The 11,188-nt window shown below is 42.3% G+C and overlaps 1 protein-coding gene across 2 annotated transcripts in view; it reads right to left on the reverse strand.

Moving 5' to 3' along the window:
* Positions 1 to 9,486, reverse strand: part of CPQ (carboxypeptidase Q) — a 565,463-nt gene extending 555,977 nt beyond the window's left edge. Inside the window, exon 1 of one of the 2 annotated variants that reach the window (XM_088799038.1) lies at positions 9,302 to 9,475. Coding sequence is in view for 1 of the 2 variants with exons in the window: in XM_088799039.1 (XP_088655165.1) it covers positions 9,302 to 9,484 (183 nt within the window). In the remaining variant the exon portion in view is untranslated. Of the gene's footprint in view, positions 1 to 9,301 lie in introns of both variants that reach the window. The other variant, XM_088799039.1, reaches the window with a different exon arrangement.
* Positions 9,487 to 11,188: the final 1,702 nt, after the last annotated feature.

Raw genomic sequence — 11,188 nt, forward strand, 5'->3', positions numbered from 1 at the left:
AGGCAAACTCAGCCTCCTAAATACCCAGATTTTTAGTTTATAAAAGAACGATAATAGTGCCTGGAAGCACCTACTGCTGAGGGGTATGTAATAATCAAATGTAAAAATTCTTTTTGGGGCCGGCCCGGTGGCTCAGGTGGCTGGAGCTCCGTGCTCCTAACTCTGAAGGCTGCCAGTTCGATATCCACAGGGATAGTGGGCTCTCAACCACAAGGTTGCCAGTTCGATTCCTCGACTCCCGCAAGGGATTGTGGGCAGTGTCCCCTGCAACTAAAGATTGAACATGGCACCTTGAGCTGAGCTGCCACTGAGCTCCCAGATGGCTCAGTTGGTTGGAGCGTGTCCTCTCAACCACAAGGTTGCCGGTTCGACTCCCGCAAAGGATGGTGGACTGCGCCCCCTGCAACTAGCAACGGCAACTGGACCTGGAGCTGAGCTGCGCCCTCCACAACTAAGACTGAAAGGACAACAACTTGAAGCTGAACAGCACCCTCCACAACTAAGATCGAAAGGACAACTTAACTTGGAAAAAAGTCCTGGAAGTGCACACTGTTCCCCAATAAAGTCCTGTTCCCCTTCCCCAATAAAAAAAAAAAAAAAAAAAAACATTGTGTAATATAACTTATCAAGAAAATATAAAAATTATTTTTAAATATAAGGTGCTATGCTAATAAATTCTTTTTTCCAAGCAAGTCTAGTGACACAACACTAATAGAACACCTTCTTTGTTAACAACTATTTGTCATAGAATCCGTTAAGTGTTTTGAAAATTTTTTCTGATCATTATCCTTTTCATTGAACCTTACTCTACCTGTGTTTTTCCCCATGGTTCAAAGTCTCCCAACACTTTCTCTGCAAAATAACATCAAACCCTCTGTCCAGTACTTCTGAACAATCTCCTACTGTCTCTTCCTGACAAGTTGAGTAAGATGAGAAATCAAAGCTTGTGATATTCTTACTATAGTTATTTGGAAGAACCAGCTCAAATTTCTTCTCTGTATTCCACATCTGCTTGTACCTGTGTCTTCAGCCATCAGTCCTCTCTGCTACACTGCTGTCATTGCCTCTTCTTTGTTTCTTTCAACCACTCGCATCTATATTGCTCTATTTTGGTTTCTATTGGTGGCTTATGATAGCCCCTTATTGTTTGTCTATCCTTTTTTCTTTCATTGGAATTTACATAACAATTAGAGTTCTAAGACCCGTACCTGAAATATGATATGATGTAATTAATCAAGTCTAAAGTGGCATTTTTCCTTCTTTTAAAGTGATTTGTGGTATTGATTTATCTTTTTAAACTGAGTACATGTCATAACCTTTGGCAGGTGTTGACTGTATGATGTCACAGTACAGCTACAGTCAAGCTGTATCCTGGAAATCTCCCCTAGATGTTCCACAGTTACTCTACTGACTATCTTTCTCTCAAAACTTCTTCTGCATCTTATATGTGTTATTCTCATTTAGTGGCATCTCTATTCACCTAGGCAAGCAATTCCAAAATCTCCAAATTATTTTCAACCTTATTTCCTACATTCAGCTAGTCATTAAATCCTATCCTCTCTATTTTCTGAGTATCTCTCAAACCTGGGTTAGTTTAGACCCTTATCCTGCTTCATTTGGGCTACAGCAACAGCAGTCTCATTTTCTTCTGGCATCCTGGCTTTTCCCTCTCCAGTTCCTCCAAAACATTATTTGTGGAGCTATTTCCTAAATAAAATGCAACATAGTATCTTGTTTTAAAAATGCAGCTTAAAGAAACTCATTTAAAAAAAAAGATTATGTACGCTGTCATAAAGTCTAAATAACATGGCATTCAAGGACCTTCACTCTCTGGCCCCAGCCTCACAAGATCTCTCCACTGCAGCCACACTAAAGCCCTGTCTCTTCCTGGGAGTGCCACACTCACACTCACCTCCTTTTCCTTGCCCATGTAGTTCTCCTTACTTGAAACACCCTTCTCTCTCCTCTTGGTTTTCAGGCTTCCAAATCCAGTTCAAAATTCACCTTCTTTGTGAAATCTTCCTCAGCTCTAACCATACTTCTTTCCTGGGAGAGTGATTAGCCACTACTTCCACATCATCCTGTGGTACCGTTATTTATGGATAGGTCACCTTCCTTTCCTACTTACACTCACTATCTCATTCATCTTTATCTGGCACATAGTACACAATCAATAAATGGTTACTGAAATTACTATGTGCTGAATGAAATAACTAAAGAAAAAGTCCAGAGACCTAAAAGCACACAAGTCCAATTTCTTTGCTGCATTAAAGAAACAGGGTCCAGAAATAAAGAAAAAGGACTAACAATCTGACTATTGCAAACACATGAATGTGTTGTTTGTTTTTAAAAGCTAAGTGGTTTAGGGAGGGTATGGCGGGGAAAGAAAGTACATTTAAAGCTCTGGCTCCAGGGCAAGTAATAAAAAATGTTGCTTTAATGTTTTTTTCATAATATTGTGAGCAATGAGAAGGTCTATTCCATCACACCAGCCTTCAGGGCACAAAGTTTCAGCCTCCTGAACTAAGTCAAATTGGCATCAGCTCTCAGTTTTTCAGGCGGCCACAACTGGTCTCTGCCTTCCACAAGGCTAAACTTGACTGACAAAGAAGAAACAAAATAATTTTCCACTTATTTTATGGGCCTCTCTTTTGGCTCTCGTCAATTAACTATAAAGGTCCTGGGACTGCATCTTGCATTCTTGTCCCTGCATTACAGAGATGCCAGCAATGTTCCTTGTTTGCATTAGGAGCTGTTGTTCTTATAAAAAAAAGAGGTTGGGGCGGGGGGGGGGGCAGGGCAGTGCCATACCACGGACACAAAGCTAGCTAGCCCAAGAAACAACACTGCATGGTACTCATAGTTCAGAGCCCTTAAGTGCCACTTATTAATGACAGCTCTTGATGTCACCCATTTTATACTACCTAAATTGGTAAATCTGAACACATTTCAAATTAAGATGCATGTGCATCTAGGTCAAAGTATCAGAGTCTACCCGAGTCCCAGTGGAATTCAATAATTTTCAAAATGATATAAGAACCAATTCTCTGTAATTCGATCTTAATCATTCCACCCCTGGGCTCCCATCCTAAATTCACTTACCCACAATGCCCCAGAGTTTATATACCTAGCGTGCCAAAAAATGTATATACATTTTAAGAGATATTAACACTTTGGTCAATGTTGCTCAAACAGTAGTTCGCCATAATCAGAAGAGTCTGGATGCTGATGGTAACCACTTTGAGCACCTCCTGTAATTGCAGAAGTCAAACATGGCTTGTATTCATCTTTTATTATCGATGTATATTAATAGTTTTTTCCTTTCTTAAAATGTGTATACTTTATTTGCACACTCTGTATACACTCTGGAGTACAAAGAGAGATCATATTCCCCAACATCACACAGACTATACCTGGATTGTCTATTTCGGGGAAAAACCCTGCCTCCATCTTCCTGTGTTCTGAATACCTGACTTACCCATTTTTCAAGCACTGTTTCTATTTAGGTAGGTTAAATAGGGATTACAATAGCATCTACCTCTTAGGTTTACATTAAGGATTAAGTGGGGCAATATAAGTAAAAAAATTAAATATGACACTGCTTGGTGCACAGTGCCCCATAAATATCAACTCTGTTACATTCCATGCATGAACAACAAAAGACTCCATAAGAGGGTTTTAAGGAAAAGAGTCCAAGACAGTTGTTTTGTTTCACCCAGTACCACATTTGGCTCCATGTCTCCCAATAGACTTGAAGTAGGTAACATTAATTTTATTTTACTTAAATGTTTGGGACTTTGTGTTTGTTAAATGTAGCATGCAAAATATATTTTAATATGTAGATAAAATGACTTTTTAAGTGCTTTTAAAAAATCTCTAAGCTCAAAAATGTTATGATCTATAATAACTAATCTCAAATGCAAATTAATAGTGATACAATTCCCTGGATGTAATGGAAATATATGGTATTGTCAGGCTAGGTTGTATCATTAACAAGTTAGACCCAGGAGCCTGTGGTAATGCACAATAAAATCTTGCCCTCTTTTCTCCTCCCAGCCCAGAGTCTATTATTCTTATCTTAAGCTCCCAGATCTGTTGAAGCAGATGTAGAAAGGAACAGGAACGAACTGCAATTTGCAGAGAAGAAAAGAGGGCCAAGATTCCCAAGCAGAACAACGGAAGTAAGCAGAATTCCATTAAATCACCTACAATTTCACCTTTTACTCCTAATAAAAGAGAATCCTAATTTCCGGTCAAGATGGTAGAGTAGGTAAACACTGTGCTCACCTCCTCTCAGGACCACATCAATTACAACTAAACCACAGAAGAACCATTATTGAGAATTGCCTGGAGTCCAGCTGAACCGAAGCCCTACAACTACGGATATACAGAAGAAGCTACCTCAAGATGGTAGGAGGGGCAGAGATGTGGAACAGGCTGGTTCCACACCCTCATGTGTCCAGTAAAAATCGGGAGGGATATCTCAGATGTGAAGGTTCCTCCCACCCAAAGGAACAAGAGGTTCCAGCCCCTCCGCAGCCCAGGGTTTCAGTGCCAGGGAAAGAAGTCCCCATAACTTCTGGATGTGAAAACCAGCAGATATTATGGCTGAGTGAGCCATAGGTGGGTGCAATCTTAGACACTCCTCTTAAAGGGACCAAGCACAGACTTACTCACTGATGGAATCACTTGCTCTGAGCTTCAGTGCTGGGGCAGCAGTTTGAAAAGCACCAGGTACATACAAAGAGGAACTGAATTGTCTAGGTTCAGTGTGAGGCCTGGAGGGGCAGCTTTCTCCCAGATGGAGGAGCTGGCAAAAGCCATTGTTTCTTTGTTGAGCCCTCCCCCTCCTTGCATACAGAGGCAGGCAGACACCATATCTAGATCTCCATCAAACTATCACCTTTCTATGCCCCGCCATAGTAATTCCCAGAGACCCCACCCCACCAAAACTTTGGGCACACCCAAGCCGTTTTCAGTGGCTTTTCTGTATAAGTGGCCTGCCTTGGCTCATGCTGCAAACTTTCCTAAAATCTCTCAAAGGTTCACAAAACCCAAAAATGCAACATCTGGCTTTCAGCATGTCCCGTACCTCTGGCTGAGTAGCCCTAAGCCCGACACTAGCAACAGCCAGACTTCGTTCCTGGCTTGGCCTTTTAAGCACAGCATGGGAAGCACAGCATGGGAAGCACAGCATGGGGAGCAGCCATCTCTGAATTGCTTTCTGGCTCAAGCCAGAGGGCCCCAGGCAGGGCACAGACTGTAGCTGATTTGGCCTGCAGCAGGTGCCTTACCAGGAGACCCTGGGGCTGGCAGGCCCACTAGACAACTTCAGACGGGGCAGGAGCATCACCCTGCCACTTCCAAGGACAACACACCCAAAGAGAACCCTGCTCTGTAGGCTCAGCCCCTGAACACCAGCTCATCCACTATACTCACAGCCAGTCCTCACAACTAATCGGCCTGAGGATCAATCCCTCTCATTGACGTGCAAACGGCCTCAAGTCTCAACTACAACAGGGACAGACAACCCACACAAGGGACACACCTGGAGCACCCGGCTCTGGTGACCAGGGAGACTGCACCACTGGGTCCCACAGGACACCTACTATATAACACCACTCTATTAAGACCAGAAGACATAGCAGCCCAGCATAGAAAAAAACACAAGGAGGGAGCCAAAATGGGTAGACAAGGAAACATATTCCAATAAAAGGAACAGAACAAAGCTCCAGAAGAAGAACTAAACAAAATGGAGATGAGCAATCTATCAGATATAAGGATGTTCAGTTATAAGGATGCTCAATGATCTCAGTGAGAACTTCAACAAAGAGAGAGGAAACATAAAAATGGAGATAAAAAACGTAAAAAAGAACAAGTCAGAAATAAAGACTACAGTAACTGAAATGAAGAATACATTAGAGGGAATCAACAGTACATTAGATAAAGCACAGGATCGAATCAGTGATTTAGAAGACAAGGTAGCAGAAAACACCAAATCAGAACAGGAACAAGAAAGAAGAATCAAAAACAACAAAAAAGAGGAGAGTTTAAGAGGTCTCTGGGACACCCTCAAGTGTACTGATATTTGCATCATATGGGGTACCAGAAGGAGAAGAGAACAAGGAATTGAAAACCAATTTGAAGAAATAATGACAGCAAACTTCCCTAATCTGGTGAAGGAAATAGACATACAAGCCAGGAAGCACAGAGAGTCCCAAACAAAATGAACCAAAAGAGGACTACACCAAGCTACATCATAATTAAAATGCCATAAGTTAAAAACAGAGAGAGAATCTTAAAAGCAGCAAGAGGAAAGCCATTAGTTACATACAAGGGAGCTCCCATAAGATTATCAGCTGATTTCCCAACAGAAACTTTGAAAGCCAGAAGGGACTGGCACAAAATATTCAATGTGATGAAAATCAAGGACCTACATCCAAGATTACTCTACCTGCAAAGCTATCATTTAAAATCAAAGGACAGATAAAGAGCTCCCCAGACAAGAAAAAGCTAAAAGAGTTCATCACCCCCAAACCAGTATTACAAGGAATGTAAGAGGGACTTTTTTAAGACCAAAAAAAACAAAGAAAAAGAAAAGTCAAAAATATGAATAATAAAATGGCAATAACTACATATCTATCAACAATTACTTTCATTACTTTCAATGTAAATGGATTAAATGCTCCAGTCAAAAGACAGGATGGCTTAATGGACAAGAAAACAAGACCCTTGCATATGCTGCCTACAGGAGACTCGTTTCAGATCAAGACACACACAGACTAAAAGGGATGAAAAAAACATATTTCATGAAAATGGAAATTAAAAAACAAAAAAGCTGTGGTAGCAATACTTGCAGCTGACAAAACAGAATTTAAAACAAAGTCTATAAAAAGCGACAAAGGACCCAGTAATACCCCTTCTGGGTAATTATCCGAAAAAACCCAAAACACTACTTCAAAGGAACAAGTGCACCCATATGTTCACTGCAGCATTGTTTACAATGGCAAAGATGTAGAGGCAGCCTGGGTGTCTGTTGATGGATGAATGGATAAAGAGGAGGTGGTACATGTATACAGTGGAATTTTGTTTGGCCAGGGAAAGGAATGGGTTCTCATCATCTGTAGCAGTATGGATGGACCTGAAGGGTATTGTGCTGATTGAAGTATGTCAGGCAGTGAAAGACGGATGCAATGTGATTTCACTTATATGTTGAAGCTAAAGAAAAAAATAAACAACAACAACAACCAAAAACAAAAACAGAAACCAACTCATGGAAACAGAGAACATTTGAACATTTTGATAGTTGCCAGACAGGAGCAGGGTTGGGAATGGGTGAAAAAGGGGAAGCGATTAAGAAGTACAAATTGGTTGTTACAAAGTAGTCATGAGGATATAGGGTATAGCATAAGGAATACAGTCAATAATACTTTAATAACTATAAATGGTGTCAGATGGGTACTAGATTTGTTGGGGTGAAAGCTGGGAGTGGGGGTTGGATGACAGGGTAAAAAGATGAAGGTATTAAGAAGTACAAATTGGTAGTTATAAAACAGCCACAGGAAAATAAAGAATAGGGGATATAGTCAATAATATGGTAATAACTATGTATAATGCCAGGTCGGTACTAGACTAGTCAGGGGAATCACTTCTTGAATTATATAAATGTCTAACCACTATGTTCTACACCTGAAATTAATATCAAATAATACTGAATGTCAACCATAATTAAAATTTAAAGGGGGGGTAGGTGAAGGGGAATAAGAGGTTCAAATTTCCAGGTATAAAGCAAGTAAGTCATAGGGATGTAATGTACAGCATAGGGAATATAGTCAGTAATATTGTGATAGCATAGTAAGGTGTCAGATTGTTGCTGGACTTACGGTGATCACTTCTTTAGGTACATAAATGTTTAACAACAAGTGTGTACACCTGAAACTAATATAATATTGTATGTTAGCTATATTGTAATAAAAATCTTTTACGGGGGTGGGAATCCTAGAATCTGTCTCAGGAAGAAGTCCCACATAACCTCTCTCATTTTGGAGATTAAGAAACTGAGAACTAAAGAGATCAAGTGACAAGTGCAAAGTCATCCAGCCTTTCTGAAACCTGGGTCTGGAAACCTAGAACGGATGCACTGACCAATTGTATCAAAGCAGTCTCAACCTATGTAACTTCAAAGCATCCACACACAAATGTCTTTATTTTCCTCTCCGGTCTATAATCAGCCTTCTTCAGTCACCCACAATCAGCCAGTACCTGTCTCAGGAACACAAACAAGATTCTCCACAATCCTGAGTTCAAGGATTTTACAAACAAGTTACTTAAAACATAGCCATGTGGTTCTACCTTTAGATTCACCCTTATTTTTCAGAAATATGTTAAATATTATGGCATCAATGATTCTCCAAAAGTCTGAAATAGAAAACAAAACACAAGCAATAAAATGCCTAGGCATATTTTGTTTTAAGGACTACATACGAAAATCTACCTGAAGTGGAAATATGATGTGGTACTTCTGTGATTATTATAAGAACAGCATAGCCTAGAACTCCTTTTAAGTAGCCACCATAGAATGCCTTCGTTTACAAAAGTACGTTTACAACTTTTTGGAAAACTATCTACCAGAAGATAAAAGTTGTAAACCTATGTCTCCACTGCCTCCATTTCGTATGCATTTACATCCATACAAGTATTCCTTCATTCAGCTCTACTTCATATGTACACATTCAGTGCCTCATTCCTTAATTCACCAGCTCTACTTCACAGGTACTCACTCATCCTTCAGTTACTTGAGTACTTCCGAGTACCTGAGTCTGAGTGGAGCCTAGACTTCACAGTAAAAGTGAAAGTACAAACTAAAAAGCGGGGGGAAAAACCTCAAAGGAGCCCAGCTAAAGCCTGGCGGGGCGGGGGGGGCCGGGGTAACTAGGAATTTGTTCCAGATGCGGGGAGAGGGACTCTCCTTGGCAGCTTGGAGCTGGACCTGGGAGACGAGGAGGAAGAGGCGGCGGCCGGGCCGAAGGAACAACCCAGGCTCCGCTCGCTGCGGTTCTGCAGCCTCCTCCTCCATCCCAGTGCCCGCAGGCAGCTTCTCAGTACTGGGCCCCGTGCCTCCCTGCTCACGGAAGCCGCAGGCCCCATCTTCCAGTGGCCTCCCAGCCCCACCCGTCAGTGATTCCCAAGAATGAGCAACTTAGGAGGTCCATCCCTGGGGCCGGCACCCGCTTCAGCCCGCCCGCCAGGAGGAGCCAGGGTTTCGGCCCAGCCGCCCGCGGGCACAACCCGGCAAACGCACCTGGTCCGGCTCCTCGGGCTGCGGCGGAGGCAGCGGCGGTGCCCTGGTGCAGGCAGCCCAGCCTTCAGGTGGCGGTGGCCACACCCCCAGCGTGGCTAAGGTCCTTCTCGCAGGCTGGCGACCGCTGCCCTGCCCCCTGCGCCGTGGGACGGAAGGCGGGACGCGGGACGCCGGGCGGGGCATGCCTGGCCGCCTGGGGCGGGGCGGGAGTGTTGAGGGGATGCAGGCCTACCAGGCGGGAGAGCTCGGGGAGCCACCTCCAGCATGCCCGTGGGTCCTCGCCGGGACTCAGAGGACTGGATGGCTCCTCACCTTCCGGGTTCTGGCCCCCAGTGGAAAATTGAGTGTCACCCCCGGGGTTCTGAGCCCCTTGACCGTGCTGTTTATATAGAGTCTAGAGGGACTCCTCATACCGTTGCGGGTCCGCACGGCCTGGGCTTCTGGGCCGCGGTGCGTTCCAGAAGCTGTAGCCTCAAGGCGGGCGAAAGCCTTGGCAGAGATATTGTGTGCTTTAATGAGTGTCCCTGCAGGTAGAGAAGCAAGGGGTTATGAAGCTGAAAGGAAAACGGGAAAGGTTTTGGTCCTCCATGAATCTGGCTAACGGTGTCTGGAAACTCCAAGCTTTGTGAGCTGTCAAATGCCGCCCACGGGTAAGCAATTATTAACCCGCTATTTTCCCCATCCTGTGGGTGCAGGACTGTTAGGCCACGATGATGAAAGGCGGAGATGACCCAAACTGGGAGACCAGGAAGAGTCATTTCTCTTTAGTTTATGCATTAATTACATGAGGGTGCCCAAGAAGAAAGGAGACTCATCTCATTACACGCTGTACCTTATCTCAACAAGTCACACGCATTGCTGGTCACAAAGAGTGTGCTCACGTATTTTCAATGTTTTATGTTTTGGTAAGTTTGAATTCCTTTGTTTAACCACACTCTTATCAAATACAAACAGTTATCTTTGTGAAACACAGAACAATTCAGGTCTCTCTTCTGAACCAGAAAAAAACAAACCAAAAAAAACCTTTTAATTTAAAAAACAACAACCACACATGCTCACTGGGGAAAAAAATACAAAACCTGCAATGTTCATTTATTTACATACACATAACCTACCGTTAACAATCTCACTAAACTTTTATTAACCTTGTTGCCCACGAATAAAGTATGAACTGTGAGATATCAAGATTCCTAAGCTCCTCACAATGTGATCCTGTCCCACCTTTCAGGATCATCTTTGTGGTGCTATCCAGCTCCACTGAATTATTTTTTTCTCAAACTATCAGGGGTAAAGGACAAGTTTTTCTTATTTCCATTCTGTCATGGACTATTATTTTTGTAAGCTACAATCAAAAACTTGCTAGAAAAAGTGACAAAAAATATAAAAATCTACAAACCCCAGTTTTTATTTTGAGTATACAAGAAAAACTTTGTCAATTTATTTTTGTTTTCTTTCCTTTCAAAATTTCAAATTTTATCTCAGTCATGAACCAGTGAAAACAGTTCATAGATTGGCACTCATACCCATACTTTCAGTGTCACTGACTTGATGTTCTTTAAGTGTATCTAATGCTTTTCAACTTCTGTGGCTTTTCTCATGGTATTCCTTTAGTGCTGATCAAAGTTCTTCTCACTGAAGGTTCAACTCATAATGTACTAAAAATAATAGCTTAACATTTATTGAATGCTTCATGCCAGGACTACATGCTTTAACTGTGAATTCTTGTCAACACTATGAGCTAGGTGTTATTGTCATTGTTGTTATTATTCCCACTTTACAGAAGAGGACATAGAGGATCAGAGAACTCAAATCACATAACTAGTGAGGTACAAAGTGAGCATTCTTAATTGAGCTGGCCTGCTTCCAGAACCCATGCAGTCAACCATG

The sequence above is a fragment of the Rhinolophus sinicus genome, chromosome 6 (assembly GCF_057876585.1).
Source record: "Rhinolophus sinicus isolate RSI-liver-muscle chromosome 6, RSI-T2T, whole genome shotgun sequence".
Classification (NCBI taxonomy): Eukaryota; Metazoa; Chordata; class Mammalia; order Chiroptera; family Rhinolophidae; genus Rhinolophus; species Rhinolophus sinicus.